At 44.4% G+C, this 21,358-nt stretch overlaps 2 protein-coding genes across 10 annotated transcripts in view; one reads left to right on the top strand and one right to left on the bottom strand.

Moving 5' to 3' along the window:
• si:ch211-186j3.6 (neural-cadherin) overlaps window positions 1-5,887 on the top strand; it is a 218,883-nt gene extending 212,996 nt beyond the window's left edge. Inside the window, 2 exon segments of the mRNA XM_036963347.2 lie at window positions 1,540-1,694; window positions 3,061-5,887. Of these exon segments, the coding sequence (XP_036819242.2) occupies window positions 1,540-1,694; window positions 3,061-3,579 (674 nt within the window). The 3' untranslated portion in view covers window positions 3,580-5,887.
• Window positions 5,888-6,874: 987 nt separating this feature from the next.
• The window catches only part of LOC110506384 (protein C-mannosyl-transferase DPY19L3), a 40,374-nt gene continuing 25,890 nt past the window's right edge, over window positions 6,875-21,358 (bottom strand). For 6 of the 9 annotated variants that reach the window (XM_021585962.3, XM_021585963.3, XM_021585965.3 and 3 more), the window contains 10 exons: window positions 21,186-21,287; window positions 19,591-19,664; window positions 18,949-19,107; window positions 17,870-17,998; window positions 17,355-17,466; window positions 17,014-17,070; window positions 16,640-16,722; window positions 12,665-12,797; window positions 11,389-11,547; window positions 6,875-10,651 (listed from right to left, as the gene is read on the bottom strand). In XM_021585962.3, the coding sequence (XP_021441637.1) occupies window positions 10,439-10,651; window positions 11,389-11,547; window positions 12,665-12,797; window positions 16,640-16,722; window positions 17,014-17,070; window positions 17,355-17,466; window positions 17,870-17,998; window positions 18,949-19,107; window positions 19,591-19,664; window positions 21,186-21,287 (1,221 nt within the window). In that variant the 3' untranslated portion in view covers window positions 6,875-10,438. Of the gene's footprint in view, window positions 10,652-11,388; window positions 11,548-12,664; window positions 12,798-16,639; window positions 16,723-17,013; window positions 17,071-17,354; window positions 17,467-17,869; window positions 17,999-18,033; window positions 19,108-19,590; window positions 19,665-21,028; window positions 21,288-21,358 lie in introns of those variants that run through there. The other 3 variants (XR_016492233.1, XR_016492232.1, XM_090222135.1) reach the window with 2 other exon arrangements.

Here is a 21,358-nt window from a genome sequence, read left to right as displayed (position 1 = left end):
TCATTAGTTGGGTGATGCAATCGATAGTGCAGGCTTTGGTAGGGTTCTGGGAGGAGAGGAGGAGAGGAGGAGAGAGGGAAAAAAACTGACTGCAGACTGCAGCTAGCCAGCCACTCAGACCTCCTCTGCTTGGTAATCAGAGCAACAGTTCCACTCCTGTAGAGAACAGACACACATTTCTAAATCGCAGAGGGCCTTTGAAGACACACAACCCAAATAGGGAAGTCTCTATGAGAGCTGACCTGAACTAACTTCAGAGAAACCTTTCTCTTCGTCACACAACACTCTCAATCCAAGTGATGGCAGACCGTCATAGACAAACACTGTGTTTCAGAGTTGGAGACAGTGGTCTTGAGATATCACACGACTTGACATGCAGCCTATTCCCACACCTGAGAATCTCTGAGGCTTGTTGAACACCTCACCTAGATGAACATGTCCTGAGAACAGAAACGTGTCAATCTCTGAGGCTTTTTGAACACCTCACCTAGATGAACATGTCCTGAGAACAGAAACGTGTCAACCTCTGAGGCTTTTTGAACACCTCACCTAGATGAACGTGTCCTGAGAACAGAAACGTGTCAACCTCTGAGGCTTTTTGAACACCTCATCTAGATGAACGTGTCCTGAGAACAGAAACGTGTCAACCTCTGAGGCTTTTTGAACACCTCACCTAGATGAACATGTCTTGTCTGAAGACAATTGCAACATTGCACAGGAGTGATAGAGTAACAGACAGACATGGGATCGCATATTCCTGTGCAATTGACCCAGTGCTACAAAGCCCTCTAAAAAGCGACTTGATTTGCTTGTGAACATAGGAGGGTGAACATTGTGTTCGTAAATTGATATGGATTTCTTTTTGCCGGTACCAGTACTTCACTCCTGAAGAGGGAGAGTTCACTCAGAGATTGCCCTGATAATTGGGAGATTTCAATTCGATCTGTCTCACCCTGTCGCCCTGGTCCCCTTGCTAAGTGACACCTTATCAAACTAATGATAGGTGAGCACAAAACAATCAACACAGAGAGAACCAAAACAAATAAGGGCAATTGAGAAGGAGAGAGGGATAGCGGAAAAAGGAATTTGAAGAAACCGAAGGAGGGAGAGAGAGAGAGAGAGAGAGAGAGGAAGAAATCTGAGGAATGATCAAAGCTGAAAGGTTGAGTCAAATAAGGTGTGACGGAAGGGGGAGGGAGGGGTAGAGTATAGAGAGATTTATGGAGAAGAACTGTATGGGTAGATAATATACTCTAAAGGTCACAGCAGTCTATAGGGGAGGATTGATTTTGAGAACACCATTTGCAACTCTGCAGAGAGAGACCTTATTGAGTAGCTGTCCCAGCAGTCAGCCAGCACTCCACCTGTCAGGCCTCTCAGCACAGCCATCATGCTGATAATGCAATGTCAAATCAACGCAGTGGAAACAGTTCACGCAGTCACTTCTAATCAAACTGAACTAGGAACTTTCTCTCTTTCTCTCTCTCTCTCTGTGTGCGTCTGCCTCTTCCTCCTTCTGTGCTCTCCGGCGCCCCCTAGTGCTGCTGCTGGGCATCTTCCTGTACACCCGCTGGCGCAGCTACAAGGGCCTAAAGGAGGGCGTTTACCACGTGTCAGCTCACCATGACGGCTGGGAGGACATCAGAGAGAACGTGCTCAACTACGATGAGGAAGGAGGAGGAGAGGAGGACCAGGTAAGCGCGAACACATCTATGTCTCCTACACACTTACGCACAATGTGATGCAGTGCCTTTTTGTCCCTTGTCACAAACGGTTTCACTGAACGCAGTTCCAGACTGAGTTTGTGAAGTGAAACAATTCAGGTTGGATTCGAGGCTAGGCATTATGGGTACCACACTAGCTCAAGCACACTCCTCTTCCCCACCATGCCATTGTAACACCTTCTCACTCTGGTTCACCTCCAACTAAAAATACACTATTGGAGTGTTTGAATATTCATGAACTCCTTACACACGATGACACATAACGTGACGATCAGATGCTTAGTGATGCTGAAATCCTTTAAGAGGTCCTCTGGTGGATCTTTAGATGAGAGAGCCTGCCATAAAACTGCCATAAAACTGCTGAACAATTAATCAAGTGGCCACCGGACTATTTACGTTGAACCCCTCCTTGTTTTTACACTGCTGCTACTCGCTGTTTATCTATGCATAGCCACTTTACAAATGACCTCGACTAACATGTACATTGACTTGGTACCAGTACCCCCTGTATATAGTCTTGTTATTGTTATGTAATTTTCTTGTGTTACTTTTTGATTTTAGATTTTTTTTTCCTTTAGTTAAATTCAATAAATATTTTCTTAGCTCTATTTCTTGAACTGCATTGTTGGTTAAGGGCTTGGGAGTAAGGTCTCCACCTGTTATATTCGGAGCATGTGACAAATAACATTTGATTTGAGGTAATCAATTACAGAGCACACCCGCCCGTGTGTCATTTACTCCTCCACTCTACCATTCCTCCATCCTCTTTTCCTCCAGGGCCCAGGCTTCCATCTCTCCAGAGTGAAGCGCTGCCGTGGTAACGAGGGTGAATCAGTCTCGCCTGAATCAAATGAATGTTGAAGTGATTGTGTGTTATATAAAAATGGATGTTCTCTAGCCCTCGTCCAATATTTCCCTGTGCTCTGTTGAAGTGAAACACTCCCCTCGCCCCCTTCACTCCCCTCGCCCCCATTCCCTCAGATTACTTAGTGTATTCGGCTAATACGGTCTGTCACCTCTCCACTGGCAGAGAATTAATCTGGATTTTGTTCACTAAGGGAGAAAATGAAGACAGAGTGTAAATGTAGACAGGTGGAGCATATGCAGAGGAAGCTCTGCTCTTTTTTTCTCCTCACTCACCATCACGCTCTATGATGTGATGTTTTACTTCTGTTTGTATCCCGGGAAGTGAAGCTGCTGCCTTGGCAACAGCTAATGGGGATGTTAATAAAATACGAAATACTCTCTATTGCTCCATCTGTCCATTTGTTCCTCCTTTCCATTCTCTATTTTGACGTTCCATCCTATCTCCCTCTGTGTGTGTGTGTGCGTGTAGAATGCATATGATATGGCCGAGTTACAGAAGTCTCTCCAGCCCAGTCCGGCCCAGTCTGTCCAGTACAGCCGCTCCAGGGCCATCCACCAACATCACCACCCCCACACCCAGCACCAACAGCCCCAGGACACTCTTAGCAGGTTGGGCGCCAGCACCGCCCCTTCCTCCTTCACCACCACCCTGCGGAGGGATGTGCCCCCCACCAGGACCCCCGCCCAGGGCCAGAGCAGGCCCCTCCTGCTAGCCAGAAAGAGCCTGTCCTTCTCCAGCCAGGACCTGGCCCGCTACCTGTGTGAGATCATCCGGGACGCTGACCAGGCCCCAGAGTCGGCCCCCTTCGACTCCCTGCAGGTGTTCTCCACGGAGGGGGGAGGCTCGCTGGCCGGGTCCCTCAGCTCCTTCAGCTCAGCCGGGCTGGAGGAGGACACGGCTAGGGGCCAAGACTCCCTGAAGGATTGGGGCCCACGTTTCGAGAAACTCAAAGCCCTCTACGAGAAGACCGAGGCCAGCGACCTCTGAACGCTGAGGGAGACAGACCAAGCTACCGTGCTGCAGAGACCACCAAACAGCAAGAAACTACAGAGCTACAGTAAACGAATTGGAAGCATAGGAGGAGAGAGAGACTGATGGAGAGCTTGGCCTCTCTCCACTGGGAGTGACTTATTCTCCACAGGGATTTTTCTCTAAACGGGCCTAGAGCGAGGCTGAGGCTGGGACTGATGTTAACCTAACCAGGCCTATAGCTGAGACTCACTGTTCACTGGATAATGGGAGCTGCCAATCAATGACATGGACAGATTAATTATGGCACTTACATGGCACACAGACCTATTGCAGTGGCTTGCAGTTGACAATAATTTGGGTGAAAATGTTATTATATTTGTCAGTGAAATGAATTGCGAGGATTGCCTCGCACCTCTTGGCCCTTGATATACCATATTCTGTTCTTTATGTCTGTGATACATCAGTGTTTTGAAAAAACTGCTTAGACATTTGATACAGGAATATTTTTTTCTGTGGCCTTCCAGTGGGCTCTCTTTCCAAAATCTCTTTGCTGGGTGTGCAGTCACAGTTAACAGTTGTGCTCGTATGTTATATCCTAAACTTCTCCTTCCTTGATTTGGTTTTCTATTCACTTCACTCTCCCCTCCATTCATTTATATTCACCGGAGGGAGAGAGCTCAGAAATCAAGCCGGAGAGAAGAAAAGAAAGGACAGAGGAGCTGAGGAAAGGGCCTTTTCTGTTTCTCAGCTTTAACCTTCTTTCTCAGGAATACCAAACATTCTGAACGCCACCATTGCAGCAGAGGACCATGCTATGAATACAAATGACAAATTAATCGTGAATGGCGGTCCAAGGTGAAAAAAGTGCAGAGAGGGTCGCGCCGAAGCCTCCTATAGAATTGACAGTGGACACCCTCTGACCATCGCTGCTGTTGCCATGGCGTTGTGATAGTGGAGGCAGCTATAGTTGACTGTGTTCACTGATATATGTCTGGAAGGGAGTGTTTACCAGTTGTGTTAAAGGGGTGGTGGGGGCGTTCACAGTAAACAGTATGAGCCCAGCAGATTGAACGATCAAAGGGAAATGATCCAGCTACATGGGTATTCACACTAAGGATCTCACCCAGTGGGCTTCAGCTATTTATCTTCCCCAAAGCTGGAGGATGATGCCCCCACAAACAGTTCCCCCCTATCATATAAACCAGGACCAATCTGCCCAAACTAAAAACCCTTCAGAAGCCAGCGTTCACTGCATTTGTGTTGTTCGCCTCTGCTTTGAGAGAGGAGTGGAGAGTGGAGGTGAAATTAGCCAAAGAATGCAGAAGGGAGGAAGAGTGGAAAGGAGGGAAGGTTTGTGCTGATTCAAAGCACCTCCGGGACTCTTGAGTTAAATGTGCTTGTGTGAGGAGCTGTGAAACTCCATGGGGAGTAGAGAAGGGGAGAGGAAAGGGTTTTGGAAATGGTTTGTTGCACAGCAAATGGAATAAATAAGTAATGTTACCTTCCTCTGCGATAGACTAAACACCAACATTGTATTTCATGTATTTCAAGGTAGCATCGGCACACCCTTCTCATTATTTTGATTTACTTAAAAAAAAACAAATCAGTGCAGAAACGCTGCATGTTGAGCGTGACGATACAACAGTGAAGGGTAGGAGTGTGTTAAAAACACATCAGCGCACTAATCCTAATGGGAGTTGATGGCGGAGCTGTCATGCTGTAAACCAAAGGATCATGGGAGTTTTAAAAGTCGATTGAGAAGTCGACATTCTGATTACGGATTTCAAACGTGCCAATTTTCTGAAGGCCTGCAAGAACGTGAGTTTAAAATAGGATGGGGAGGTGAGGGAACGGAACGCCGTCGCGATGCAATGCTTTTTCATAGGCATCAAAAGCTCCTCAAGGGATGGAGTTTTGATTCATCCTCCGAGCACGGTTGGCCAGGAACCTGGCTTATGGAGGAGCTAGTAAAAAATAATGATTAAAATGTGAAGATTGTGTTTGGGATTCACAGGATTTCTCTCTGGGTTGCAGAGAAAAGATTCTACTTTAATTTGTATCATAAATGGCTTCAACATTGTCTAATGGATACAAACATATTGTGGAATTTTATGTTTTTACCTCATTTGTATATAGGAAGATAAAGTCATTGCTTTTTTAATGTGTCAATGGAAGAATTATGGATCACGTACTGCTTCTTTAAGAAAAAGTGAACTTATCTTTTTTTTTTAAATCATTATCATGACCGGCTTTGAATATAGATATCTTGGTGTTTTGTATTTGCATCAATCTTTTTTCTCAATAAAGATTCATTTATTTGAAATCAGTGATTTTCCTGATTGTTTGCATTAAGCATGATGTGAGTTTATAGCAGGGTTCCCCAAATGGTGGCCCGCAGGCTGAATTTGGCCCGCGTGTGGTTTTATTTTTGTGCTCCAAGTTTTCTGAGCAAAAATGTCATTGTTTTACATAAAAAAAACTATAAGAACACCAGGAAATCAGCTCCAAATTCATTTCATTTTGGAAATCTATTCCCAAGTATCCCCACGCATAATAGAGTCTCTGATCGTATACAAATGTATACAAGGTTTGAAATATATCTGTTTGGGCTTCTTGCGGTCAATTTGCAATATACAAATTATTTGTCATTACGTTCCTGCCTCCACTCAAGAATCCCGCAGCTGAATCTAGTTGATGATGCCTGGTTTATGGAATACAGGACTAGGAAAGAAAGTGAAAGCCTCAAGCAAGATATATTGTTTTTGGACTTCGAATAAATGCAATGATGGAGATTGACTTGCAATGATTTTTTTGGTGTGAACATCAAACGAATGATGACAGCAGAATCTCACATGTGAAAACATTTTTTTTCCCCTCATACAAAGCAACACAGAAAACAAAAGTCCCTTTCGATGAGAACATGGAACACTGATCAATGGTAAACTAGGAAGATGAAACGTCATAAAACATAATATGCTACCCCAACTAGTGCAATCTCTCCACTGGCACGTCAAACAGGACCAACCCATTTACTGGGTGAACAGACAGACGCAGAACAATAGGAGAGGAAATATCACAAAACAGCAGAATAGCAGAGTGTGTGTCTTCTAGATTAGACACAGTGTTAAGTAATGAAGACTGGGCCATGGAAAATTGTCATCATGACATCCAGATGGTACAAAATCTGATGCGGTCGACAGAATATTGGAAACATTCATGTAATCAGTCTGCATTCAATCCCCAAAAATGATGCCTATTTGATATTTAAACCCCCTGTAAGATTTGGCCCTGCAAAATACAACTGTGAAAATGAAGTGTAAACATTTTTTATTTCCTTTTTCAGCTCTACAAGTAACTGTTAGGTTCAATAACAGACACATTTTTACATCAACACAGAGATGAAATAGACAACTTTGAAGGCACTTTCATACTCTAAAGTTGTAAAATATTGAAATAATACCATGATGTAATCCACATTGCCAATATGCAATAAAATAACACATGAACTATTTACAGTATTGAATCATTTGACATTTCCCTGTTACGTCTGAATTAGTTTGCATCAGGATTTAGACTACATATAAGTATTCACCCCGCTTGGATTTCTTCACATTTTATTGTGTTACAAAGTGGGATTCAAATGTATTATCTACACAATACTCTAATGTCAAATATATATATATATATATATATATATATATATATATATATATATATATATATACACACACACACACACACACACACAGTTGAAGTTTACATACAGTTAGGTTGGAGTCATTAAAGCTCATTTTTCAACCACTCCACAAATTTCTTGTTAACAACTATAGTTTTGGCAAGTCTGTTAGAACATTACTTTGTGCATGACACAAGTCATTTCTCCAACAGTTGTTCACAGACTGGTTATTTCACTTATAATTACAGAGCATGGAAAATTCCAGAAAATGATGTCATGACTTTAGAAACTTCTGATAGGCTAATTGACAAAATTTGGAGATGTACCTGTGGATGTATTTCAAGGCCTACCTTCAAACTCAGTGCCTCTTCGCGTGACATCATAGGAAAATCAAAATAAATCAGCCAAGACCTCAGAAAAAAAAACTTGTAGGCCACCACAAGTCTGGTTCATCTTTGGGAGCAATTTCCAAACGTCTGAAGGTACCACATTCATCTGTACAAATAATAGTACGCAAGCATAAACATCATGGGACCACGCAGCCGTCATACCGCTCAGGAAGGAGACGCGTTCTGTCTCCTAGAGATTAATGTACTTTGGTGTGAAAAGTGCAAATCAATCCCAGAACAACAGCAAAGGACCTTGTGAAGATGCTGCAGGAAACAGGTACAAAAAATCTTTATCCACAGTAAAACGAGTCCTATATCGACATAACCTGAAAGGCTGCTCATCAAGGAAGAAGCCACTGCTCCAAAACTGCCATAAAAAAAGCCAGACTATGGTTTGCAACTGCACATGGGGACAAAGATTGTACTTTCTGGAGAAATGTCCTCTGGTCTGATGAAACAAAAATAGAACTGTTTGGCCATAATGACCATATTTATGTTTGGAGGGAAAAGGGGGAGGCTTGCAAGCCGAAGAACACCATCCCAACCGTGAATCACGGGGGTGGCAGCATCATGTTGTGGGGGTGCTTTGCTACAGGAGGGACTGGTGCACTTCACAAAATAGATGGCATCATGAGGAAGGAAAATTACGTGGATATATTGAAGCAACATCTCAAGCTATCAGTCAGGAAGTTACAACTTGGTCGCAAATGGGTATTCCAAATGGACAATGACCCCAAGCATTCTTCCAAGGTTGTGGCAAAATGGCTTAAGGGCAACAAAGTCAAGGTATTGGAGTGGCCATCACAAAGCCCTGACTTCAATCCTATAGAAAATTTGTGGTTAGAACTGAAAAAGTGTGTGCGAGCAAGGAGGCCTACAAACCTGATTCAGTTACACCAGCTCTGTCAGGAGCAATGGGACAGGCTACCCGAAATGTTTGACCCAAGTTTAACAATTTAAAGGCAATGCTACCAAATACTAATTGAGTGTATGTAAACTTCTGACCCACTGGGAATGTGATGAAAGAAATAAAAACTGAAATAAATAATTCTCTCTACTATTATTCTGACATTTGACATTCTTAAAATAAAGTGGTAATCCTAACTGACCAAAGACAGGGAATTCTTACTAGGATTAAATGTCAGGAATTTTTACTACACATGTAGTAATGACAACTGCATTTGAAACTTCACGCACAGTAAAACATTTGTATGACTTAATACAATTATTTGATCAATAGGAGTGGGGGAAAAGTTACTTGTGTTGATAACCACACCAAAGTAACACAAAAACACTGCTTCAAAAAGTCTATTTCACACGAAAGCCCGGTGAATTTGCTAGATACCTTTTCTTTCATTTTGATTTTGGCACAAATGAAAATACGGCACCGACTTTCCCATGGATTGTTTCAGCATCGTCTCAATGAAAAGCCTGGTGTTTGACTAGCCACGTGCAACATGCACACGCAGTTTGATTTGTTAAGCCAAATGTTACTCCCAAACTAATTTAGGCATGCCTAAACAAAGGGGGTGAATACTTATATTCAACAACTTTATTTGAGTCATTTATTAATGTTTATTCATCTGTATACATTGTATTATTTAAATTCTTTTCACTTTGACGTTGTGTATTTTGTGGAAATCCATGACGAGAAAATGACAATTAAATCTATTTCAATCCCACTTTGTAGCCCACCAACGTGAAACAAAATCCAAGGTGTTGAATACCTCTGATACCCACTGTATGTTAGCCAGTCCTACATAGACCAGTGGTCATGGTTTACCCACAATGCAGTCCTTCTACATAATACTGTATGATTCTGTGGTGTTGAGTTGGGAGCGAATACACACAGTTAATACATGATTTGCTCTAGCATTTGCTCATTTAAAAAAAATACTGTCGGTTTAAATGACCAATGCATCTTAAACTGAATTATTAATAAATATGAAAATGAAGAATGTCAATGCTCAAAAACATTACATTAGTATGCACTTATTAGGCAAACATAATGAAATTACTTCTCCCTCGTAAAATGTATTATTGGCCAACTCCTAAATTAAACATCCAATTTCAATGCAACGGAATGAACAAGCAAATACTCTTCACAGTGATAGGACTGTTATGCATTACAATGAGAATGCCACTTCCCCTTGATACACCACAACTGACAACTTATGCAGAACTTTTGTGTTTCTGTGAGAGAGTATCAAAAGAGGAGTCCTCATTAACAAGTGGAGACGAGACATGGCACGGTTTAAAAACAAGGAAATGGCACAGGGTGCAGCTGTGCAGTCAGGCTGCAGCCCCAGCCACCAAAGAGACCAGACTGGTCCTCGCAATAATTACCCCCACTGCTCTAGCTTTCAATCAGCTCCCTCTCAAAGGTCCCTCTCCTCTTTCTTCTCTGCTCTGCCTTTAGTCTGGGTGAAAGCGAGAGAGAGCCGTGAATGTTGTTGAGATGTGCCGTCATCTCTCCTCTCCTGTTTAAACATGAGCTTCCTGACACAAAGCCCTGGTTTGATATGCATGTGCTCATCTGCTCGCCCGCCGCAATCAGACGCTGCTCAAATCAGCGCCGTGTCAGCCGGCCGTGATTACCTGCCTCTGGCTGCCGTGGCGCAGGGAGGGATGGAAGGCGGGAGGGAGAGTGTAGCCATGGTTCCAGATGAAGTCGAGTAGACCAGAGAGCAGGGAGCACAGAGCAGTCATCAGGTTATCAACATGGAAGGGAGCAGGAGGCTGAGACGGAGACTGGGGAGCTGCTGGATATGGGTGGGCGGGGGTTGTTTATGGGGTCCCCAGGGTCTTATTACTGGGTTCTATCCTCCATGGCCACCGGCTCTCTGTCGGCCTTGGCTCTCTTCTTGCCCCTCTTCAGCTTGTAGACGTGGAAGGTCTTGTTTTGGAAAACGCGGGTGAAGAGGGCGGTGTAGGCAGGGCCGTCTGTCTTGATGGACTCACAGAAGCGAGGGTGGGTGGCGTGGACCAAGTCTGGGTCGTTGTCTCCAGGGCCATCCATGATCTAATCCAAAAACACATTAGATGCATTCAACATTAGATGCATTCAAATAGTACCCTTGAGTTAGATTTATACCACAAGGATCCAGGGAATTCAATAATTGACAACAACAACAAAAATAATATGTTTTTGTGATTCTCTCAATAAAGATTTCTGAGTTGCGCCAATCACTACGCGATGTGGATGTGGGGTTCACATGCAGTGAAACATTACTAACCCCACATTCACCACTCGGGAAGGATGAGACGGTATACAAGGCAAACATGCCTCCAGAAACCCAAATAACCAGTGACTCATTTATTCCTGGCATCAAAAGCAGGAGGAGAGAAAATGCATCTTTCAACCAGCGGTGAGACACAGATCAGAGGAGGATGAATCTCCAGACCCGACGCTGCCTGTAATTGAGCCCTTTCAAAGCAATCATACTTTGATGTGTCTATGATTGACAGAGGCTGACGGACAACATGTGATTTAGAGAGAGCACATGCAAACACACACACGCCCCAAAACAGCCCTACCCATCCCAATCTCACAAACACCCACAGAATCTATCCCTCACTCCCTTTCTCTCACACTGAAGCAATCCAATCAATATTCCTCCTATTAGCTCTCAAAAAAAGATATTTTAACCAAACAATCTGCCTCCTGTTCAAACAAACGCACGTCAAAACACTCATACATTCGTGAAAGAGCTGGCATCACGTCGCAGAATCCAAACCCCTGCCAGAAATGACACCTACATGTCCGTTGGCCAGATCCAGCAGGTCTCGGAGCCTGCAGCCCCGGCCATGCCTCCTCTCGTAGCAGATGCTGTCCTCCATCACCACGAAATCAGCCCCCGCCGCACGCAGGATCCCGTGGACCTCCTCTGGGGATTGCTGGGCGTAGATCTGATACACCTGAAACGACCAGGAGGAGAGAAACACACCCAGGGGATAATACACACACACACACACACACACACACAGACACACACACCGGTAAACATGGAGGACAACACAGCACAACACAGGGCTCAGATAGACACAGACACACACATAGGCAGGCATGACTTATTGATAGAGAGTTGGTTATGAGAGACCTTGTGATGAGTGTTAACAGTGGGCTGTGCTGGTGCTGGGGGCTGACCCCTCTGTGGCGCTGAGTGGCAGACAGACGCACAGCAGGGTGGTGTGGAGGGAGCATTCTACTCACGTCCCCCAGGCAGAGCCAGAGCCCCCGAACCTGAGGAGCGAGCCCTCCCCTCCCCTCTCCCTCCCACAGCTGCAGAGCTTCATTAGTCAGAGCTCTGCCTGCAGAGCTTCGTGAGGCACCGCCGCACGGCACAGCATCACACGCCGTAGAGCACCACCCACAGAGTGGCAGAACGCTCTGTACCCAGCCATCCAGCAGTCGTGCACCATCTCCTCTCCTGTCTGCCTGCCTCCCCCTCACCTAGCCCCACGCGCTGCACTGTCTAACGAGCTTTAGCGACGGTTCACACCACCACAATTCATCTATGCATCTGACAAATGCTACTTGCCATCCCTGGGTGAGATGAAAACATGGCGTTGTCTGGCTGATAAAGTCGCACGCTCCTGTTAAACTGAGGGGAAAGCCAGACAGGAAATATAAGTGACTGATAGCATGCTCTCATGCTGAGGCTTATGGGACTCCATTCCCCCGGCCGCGGTCGACGTCCCCTACATGCTAATATCACAGCACAGGTATACGGAAGTGGTGTCCTCTCCTTGATAGCATCATCACCCGAGTGAGGGTCATGCCTTCTGAGTTCCATTACAAGTGTGGAGACGACTTGAACACGGCCCTTTTCTTTTCCACGTGGACAGTTTAATTCCCTGGTTGGACTGACATTTTAAATGGAATTGACCCCCAAAACCCTGGTCATCACATATTTACAGGTGTGCTGTTTTCTTTATGTTACTCTCTTCTCAGGTCAGGTCTTGTGTAGACATACACTTTTTTTTTTAAGTATAGAAGTAGGAAAAGGATTAAAAAAAAGGGGTTTTGTTTTACCTGTTTGGTCCTCTCTCTCAGAGCTCGGTCTTCATAGTGTGGGTGGTTAGTCAGGACTCTCCCTGTGCACAGTTTGATCCCAGCCAGCAGCTGCATGCTGCCAGCAAACACCGCCTTCTTGGGGGTCTTCGAGCTGGAAGACGAGGAAGAAGATATCGGCGTTTACCCTGCTGTATGCTACACGGCGGGCCATGACGCGTGCGAGCATTATCCACCACAGAAGATCCCCCCCCACCCCGTCATCGGCATGCTACAGCCGCTTCTCAAACCTGGGTAGAGGATGTTAACATGCTGTAGAGCCGCTGCATTAAACAAAATGGGAATTGCGGTTGGTTAATCGTGACTCAGTAGCAGGCTAGTACAATACTGATGTCTGTACTTGCACACCGCAGGCATTCTTTACTCAATGCCATCAAGTTCTTTTACAAGTTCTTTGCAGACGTAAAATGCTTTTCTTCGTCACAGCTACAATGACACTTTTTTTGGGGTGATTTTTTATTAAAAGAACAAATACTGTACACGCCAGCTGAATGTTTTGCGGAGGAACAACTTCAAGGAGAGATTCTAAGGCTAGTGAAAGGACAGCCTTCTAAGGCTGCTCGGAACAGAACATTGAACAGGGACAAATAAAGCATGTTTATCTTTCTTTCGCAAAGGAATCTCTCTCCAGGCGTTTCTAGAGAGGTGGTGAGTGAGGACTCACAGGAAGGACGAAGCCCAGTGTGGAATGTTTTACATTAGTACAGCCTAGAGAGCCTGACTAAGTAGAGCCTTGTTGTTACCACAGCCCAACCTTGGCCTTCTCATAACACTGATCTCCGCTCATCGACACAGTGACTGCACATACCTGAGAGCCCCTCTGACCAAGCTACACAACTTGGGGGCATTTAAAAAAAGAAATAATCTAACACGAGCCACAACACAGAGAACAGAACAATCGTTATGTTTACAATCTGGGCTATGTACGCTCTCCCTCAACCCGGCAAGTCTGATTGCATGGATACACTCGTGTGGAGAGAGAGCGCACGTTTCCACTCACAGCACCAATTTCCAGTAACAATTATATCGGTGGTAATTGTTGGTAACAACTGAGGAATCAGGTCATTTCAAGCAGAAACAAGCAGCACAGTGTGTGCATAGTTGGTTGAGAACCACCTGTCGAGCTGTTGTTCAGGTATTTCACAAATCAAAGTAGGCAGCCGAGAACGGCACAAAAGAGCACAAGAAAGTGTTTGCTCAAACACACACAGGTAGAATTTAATTATTTCAGTTTAATTCCCTGAATTAAATTATTTCAGTTTCATTCCCTGGTGGAGGAGCCATTGTATTATCTATATTAGAAAAGGAAATCAAATCACTCTCTAACTCGGTAAGAGATCATAGCAGAGCCTTTTCCACAGCAGCTATTATTTCCTCCATTCCTCATGTTGATATGCCGTTCAAATCCACATTACAGAAAAAAGGGGGATAGACTGAGACACCCCCCCACTAGGAACATTAGCAGCTTGCGGGGCTAATCGCCAGCCACCCTGGGCTGTGTGTGATGAGGTGATGGGGCTGACCTCTGACATGCTCTTCCGGGTCACTTCCTCCTCTCCGGGGGAGTGTGTGTTTAATTACTGCATATTCAAGTGGGATTCCTCAGACCTCAGCTGATTTCTATTTCATTTCAGATGTATATTCTGGTAGCAAAATGCCTGCCGCCCCGGTGACATTACAAAAACGTATTAATGTGGTTAATAGTGGGTGGTGGAGGACACGGATGGTGACTAAGCGTGAAATTGGTATGCATGAATGTGCCTATGCGTTACTTCTGCTACATGCAGAGGTGGGACTATGTCATGCAGTAAATTAACAGCATTGTACACCTGTTGATGCACACTTTAAAGTGGCAGTGCTGCCGGGCAGAGAGAGAACAGAATGGTGGAAAGTTTCAGTGTCTACCAATCAGAGACTGGAGGAGGAGGATAGCCTAGTAATGTCTACACAGCACGAGTCCAAGAGAGGCAGGTACGGGAGGGAAGGGGATGCTAACAGCTCCGAGATGCTAACGGCTGGGATTTGTAGGGAGCTCAGGTACGGCAGAGATGGAGATAGAAACAGAGATGGGCCTGTCACGTCCATCCTAAGATCCTACAGCTCCGCTCATCCTATCTGACTAGTCGATCTGCTCTGCTCCCAGCTAGAAGAGACGGATCACCACAGATATCGGCTGTTACACCAACCAGCCACTATAATGGCCAATTCAACCGCCACAGAGTTCGGAGACTGAGTGGAGGGTGATGATGATTGATTGACTGACTGATCGGTTGAGAGAGGGAGGGTTGGCAAAATTTCATTATAAGCAATTTCACAGTGGGCGAAGATACAAGCTTTCTATCGATAATATCCTGAGGAGGGGAATAACTGTGGTTCATACGAGGATAGACATAGTTTTACTTACTGCTACTGACATCCTCTGGAGACTATGTATAATAAGGGGAAAACTTCTAATTTGGACAAATTATAAGGAAGAGAAAAGTCAAGCTGACAGAACGACAATTAGCAAAGAGATGAAAGTAGAGGATACGAGAGTGTGAAAAGACACGAAGAAATCCACAGTTTACAGCGTGAAAACGTCCTCTTTGTTCCAGTAGTGAACCGAAATCACAGCCGCTCTTACAGCTACAGAAGTTTCCCTGGGAAAACAAAAGCGTCATTTGTCTTCATTACTCAAAAACAAGGCAACATTCTGAAATAACTCAGCTTTCCAGAATCAAAGGATGGCCTGACAATATTAACCACCGAACAAAAGGGGGGAAATTAATTGCATGGCAGCCAATGCTCTAAATGATAAGGGTGTCTGTGATGACGGTGCCTCACAACGCTGTCCAAGACAGTAATGACAAGCACAACTTAAAAAGGGCACCATCAAGCGTGGAACCAGCAAAGTCAAGAGAGAGAAATTATCAAGCATATTCACACATAATGGCGAGCTACCACGGACTTCTGAATGTGCATGTAGCATGAGGCAGCTGGAGGGACCCACAACTACAGACTCGGCTTTAAAAAAGAAACCGTCAGCAAACCAGTTTCATCAAGGAAGTCCAGGCTGCCAGAAGAGCTGCTAGACAAACCGTGATGCCCACGAATGTATTGATGTTTCAGCAGGAGTACATCAGTATTCAGGAGCTGTACGTTGTGTTGCTTCTTCTTCTCTCCTTAATGTCTCTTGATTAAATCTCCTGAACTCTTCCGATTTGTTACAATGTAACTGTTTTTAAAAAGCACCCATGGATGCATGGTATGTTCAAGTACATTCCCCGGCAAGATTACCATCACAAACCAACAAGTACTTCATGTAAATACTGTGAATGAGACAGAAATATCTTTTTCCTGTTTTTTTTGCTCACATTCCCTCTGAATTTGTGATAATCTACAAAGAAGATCAGCTTTGCTATGCCGAGTCTCATGAAACACGATCACTGCTTAACTCTTTCATGTTAAATGTAATTAGCGCATGGCAAGAGGCTTAATGCGCTAGCACCAGTGAAGGTAACTCGACACGCTAATCCTCCGAGCAAATTGGATTTTCTCTGGAGGCAGAGAGCCTGTGTTATTTCACAGAGTCTTTTTAAGGTCTGTCCTCCCAAGTCAGTCTCTCTCAGAGCCAAGGAGCCACGCCAAATTCCCCTCCATCTCCGTTCACATCAGGACTGATTGGCTTGATAAAACCCTTCCACAGGGGCCTGGGCCACGGGCTGAACCACTGCCAACAGCTGGGTCCTCTCCAGACCTCCATTACTTATTCATGCGCCACAGCTCATCAAATCTACATTTCACATAAACAAATGCAGTCACAGGCAACGATGGTGGAATTTGGATCAGTGGAACAAAAGCTAACCTGATTTGCGTTTGTTTTGACATCTACCCATGTGTGCATGTATGTCTGCGTATGTGCGCACATTTAAAGCAGAAACCCATCGGATTTTATACCTAATCCAGGTCATCAGCTCAACGGTGTCAGGGTCGTAGAATTCTCTCAGTTCTGATACTTCCGTCATCAGTTTGGGCCAGAACTACAGAGAAACGGCATGAAGAAAACAACTCTAGATAACCAAACTCCACAGAAACACATCAGCTCACAATAATCACTTCCATATAAACCAAACGCATCCATTCACACATCCCAGTGACTGCCAATGTCTCTGTACAGTTGATAGAGAGAGCCAAAGTCCTTAACACACTAGTCACCAGCCGGTTGCTGCTTCCATTTTTAACTCCAATTCAGTTCACAGTTACTGCAATCTCTGTGGGTGAGAAAATATTGTACTGCAAATTGTGATGAAATAGCAAGGCAAATGTCTCACCTTGTAATATAGAAAACACAGAATGACAAGTGGAAGCGTGTACCTGATCAGCCTCAGCTGCAAAACGAGAGAGAAAATTACCAGGGTGAACATTACAATCCGTTGTGATATTTAGTTTCTCTGTACAGACATGTTGGTGTTAGTTGGTTGTTACCACATTGCCACCTACTGGATGAGGTTGTAACTGCCCAGCACAGTATAAGCGAGCTACCATTCCAACGTGTTCCTACTGCCTCAGTGTAGGACTGGACCATCTCACGGTGGAATGCAGAACCTGCTAACAGGTACTGTGCTCATGCTTCTGTAAAAGAAACCTTAGTTGCCTTAGCTGTTGCCTTTACCTTTGTTTTAGTGTTACAGTGAATCATGTTAAGGCAGAGGGACCACAGCTCCTTGCCACACACGCCATAGGCAGCAAAGGCACACATATGGCCAGTCCACAGATATTTCATTCTGGAGAGAGAAGAACAGTGTCTTTAAAAAGATCAGAACAACCTTATTTAAACTTTTTTTCCTTAACTTTGCAAAATGGACTTTGCATTGCCAGGATATTATCAGCAGCGTTCTCCTCATATTACGGGGGCAGCAAAATAAACATCACAAATTGGAAATGGTGTGTAATCAAAACATTTGACAGATAAGGAAAGAGCGGTTTGGAGAGAGAGAGAAAAAAACGAAAGACCTGGGGAGGGCCACTCAGACAGAGGACAGATGGGCAGATTAAACAGAAAGAATAAGGAGAGAGAGAGAGAGAGAGAGAGAGAGAGAGAGAGATAAAGAAAGTAGATGTTGGTTATTCAGCATAATTCCAGACCTGTCGGGAGAGATATCATCTTGAACAAGCAGCGGAGCTCACCTCATGGTGCCGAGCGCCAGGAGGCCGAAGAAGACGGTATGTAACAGATTGTAGGCGACATCTGCCCGCATACAGATCGGCCGCGCCTCGCATCGGCCTTTCGGCGGCCGCCCGACCGCTGAAGAATCACTGAGAATAACATTGATGCATAATACATAAAGGCAAGGGCTGGAGACATTAGGCAGATTATTCAGTTTGTCTTTCGCTCTCCTCCAAAAGGTTAACTGGTGTATCTGAAATGAGCCTGTAATGATTAGCTTGTGCGAGGGTTGAGTGCCTGGGGGTCCAGACTGGGTTCTGATAACTGGAATGAGAACAGGACAAAAAGATAGGAGCGGGATTCTCTCTCTCTCTCATCAAACAGGGACGGAACCACACAGTGAGACGTGACATGCTCAGATACTCACAGGGCCTTAGGGAGAGGACTCAGAGGATTGTTGGGATGCTGCCTGCCACCCACTACCTCAATACGTTCTATTAGGTCTCCACACAGCTGGAGAATTACGGAACTAACTGACAGCGGTGGCATACGAGTGGCTAAAACATTGTTATATGTGCAAAGACTGTGGTTGAGTAGTAAGTGGGCTCTATGTACATACTGTACTACGACCCTAGAGACTGGCGTTCAACCCTCCTACGGTGTCTCCTCCTCGTCTACCTCCCCGTCAGTTGCTAAACCATCTAAAGAAAGCACATACAAACTCAAAAAGGAGGAGATCCTCTTCACTAATTATTAAGAATGAATGAATGAATGACTACTTCAAAATAATAATGATGTCATAGATGTGTGGGCTACCAACAAGCAACCTCCTGAACTCTACTCTATCTCAGTGTTTTGAAGCCAGACAAGACAGGCCTCAGCATGACAGATGGTGAAGGAATTTAAAGGAAACAGAAAGAAGAAAATAAATAACAACCCAACAAAAAATGTGGATAAGCGTTGTAATATGCACATGGGACTAAGGCTGATGGCGCTTGGAAGCCAGAGACCCGTTATGTACGGGCCATGACTCAACCATATGTGGGCTGTGTCCGAACGTCACTCGCAGTCCACGGCCACGGGAGGATATCCAACTTACCAGAGGTTGGCCAGTGTTACCAGCGCCAGCATCACCAGGAGCACAATCAGGGTGACGAGGTAAGGGTATGCCAGCAGAGTGCCAGCCAAGCGGTCAAATGTGTCCAAGGGAAGCAGCCCAAAGGCTTCCTCACAAAGGTACAGACTGGCATCGAAATCTCTGAGAGACACACAGAGAGACAGACAGAAAGAAAGACACACACACATGAAGACAGAGAGAGAGAGAGAGAGAGAGAGAGAGAGAGAGAGAGACAAAGACACAGAGAGAGAGAGAAAGAGAGAGAAAGAAAGAGAAAAAGACAGAAAAAGACAGAAAGAAAGAGAGAAAGACAGATACACAGAGAGACAGACACACAGAGAGAGAAATAGTAATAGAAAGAGAGAAAGAGAGAGAGAAAAATACATAGAAAGAGAGAGAGATGTTGGCAAGCTCTTGTAACACTGGCTTTAAGTATTGACATAGTTGTTTCCCTCAGTTTGCTGGATACTTAATCTGAAATACGACAGCACATTTCCTCTGTGTGTATAAATTACATTTAATATGCGATCAATGAAAGGGGTTTTATCATCTCAGGATTCTACACTAAATAAGTGTCAGTTAGTGAATAATTAAAACACGATGAAGGAACTCAGTGTATACTACCTGGTAGGGCCCAAGCCAAATTTGGACTTTATGAATTTAAAGATGTGTTCATCAGAACGGAGCTGCAACGCTTGCTGTACAAACATGAAGATACACAAGGGAAAGAGATAAGGTCAGGTTATGCATGTCTGAGTCAACATGAAACAGCCAGACATTTAAAAACAACATTCCTTAGAGGCAAGTTAACATAAAGTACATTACAGACGCATTGTTATTCCCATGTAAATTTCAGTTATATGCTGTATTTTGAAACAGCTGGATATAGAGAACCTGTCAACATTTTGGACACCTTCTCATCAAGGGTTTTTCTTTATTTGTACTATTAAGTACATTGTAGAATAATAGTGAAGACATCAAAACTGTAAAATAACACCAATAGAATCATGTAGTGACCGAAAAAGTGTTGAATCAAAATAGATTTGAGATTCTTCAAAGTAGCCAGTCTTTGCCTTGATTATAGCTTTGCACACTCTCGGCATTCTCTCAGCCAGCTTCATGAGGTAGTCACCTGGGATACATTTCAATTAACAGGTGTGCTTTGTTAAAAGTTCATTTGTGCAATTTCCTTCCTTCTTAATGCATTTGTGCCAATCAGTTGTGCTGTGACAAGGTAGGGGTGGTATACAGAAGATAGCCCAATTTGGTAAAAGACCCAGAGTTACCTCTGCTACAGAGGATAAGTTCCTTAAAGTTACCAGCCTCAGAAATTGCAGCCCAAATAAATGCTTCAGTGAGTTCAAGTAACAGAAACATCTCAACATCAACTGTTCAGTGGAGACTGTGTGAATCAGGCCTTCATGGTCAAATTGCTATTTGAATTTATGAATCCAGGCTGTGTAAGGGCTAATCGACCAAGAATGTCATGGAGTGCTGCATCAGGTGACCTGGCCTCCACAATCACCCGACATCAACCCAATTGAGATGGTTTGGCATGAGTTGGACCGCAGAGTGAAGGAAAAGCAGCCAGCATATGTGGGAACTCCTTCAAGAAGGTTGGAAAAGCATTCCAGGTGTAGCTGGTTGAGAGAACCTCAAGGGTGTACACATTTATTTATTTAACAAGGCAAGTCAGTTAAGAACAAATTCATATTTACAATGACGGCCTACCCTGGCCAAACCCGGACGATGCCGGGCCAACAGTGCGCCGCCCTATGGGACTCCCAATCACGGCAGGATGTGATACAGCCTGGATTCGAACCAGGGACTGTAGTGGGACTGAGATACAGTACCTTAGACCGATGCGCCACTCGGCATCCCAAAGGATGGCTACTTTGAAGAATATAAAATCTAAAATATATTTTGGTATGTTTAACACTTTTTTGTTACTAAATGATTCCATTGTGTTAATGTCATAGTTTTGATGTCTTCACTATTATTCTACAATGTAGAAAACAGTAAAAATAAAGAAAAACATTGGAATGAGTAGGTGTCTCCAAACCTTTGACTGGTACTATAAATGTTTTCACGATGTCCTCCTGACTCCTGTGTGCCTTTCTCCTGGCTTCTCCACAGCTCATAACACACATAGACGACTTGTTATTCATTCCTGGTGACAGGAGGAGGGAGGAGGATGTAGTACAAGTCTCAGGGCTCACCTTGGCTAAATAATTAATAGTGAATGTTAGTGCAAGGACGAGGACGGTGTGAAGGAGCAGCTTTCCCAGCCGCGCTGCGAGACCTCCGGTCTTCAGCCCTCTCTCCATGAAACACAAAGACAAAGAGCATTCATAAATACAAAACAGTATATCAGTGTGTCATGACTTACTGT

Source organism: Oncorhynchus mykiss, chromosome 26 (assembly GCF_057628025.1).
Source record: "Oncorhynchus mykiss isolate SJ-2025 chromosome 26, ASM5762802v1, whole genome shotgun sequence".
Taxonomy (NCBI): Eukaryota; Metazoa; Chordata; class Actinopteri; order Salmoniformes; family Salmonidae; genus Oncorhynchus; species Oncorhynchus mykiss.
Note: the sequence above shows the minus strand (reverse complement) of the source record. Positions and strands in the feature narration are given on the sequence as shown.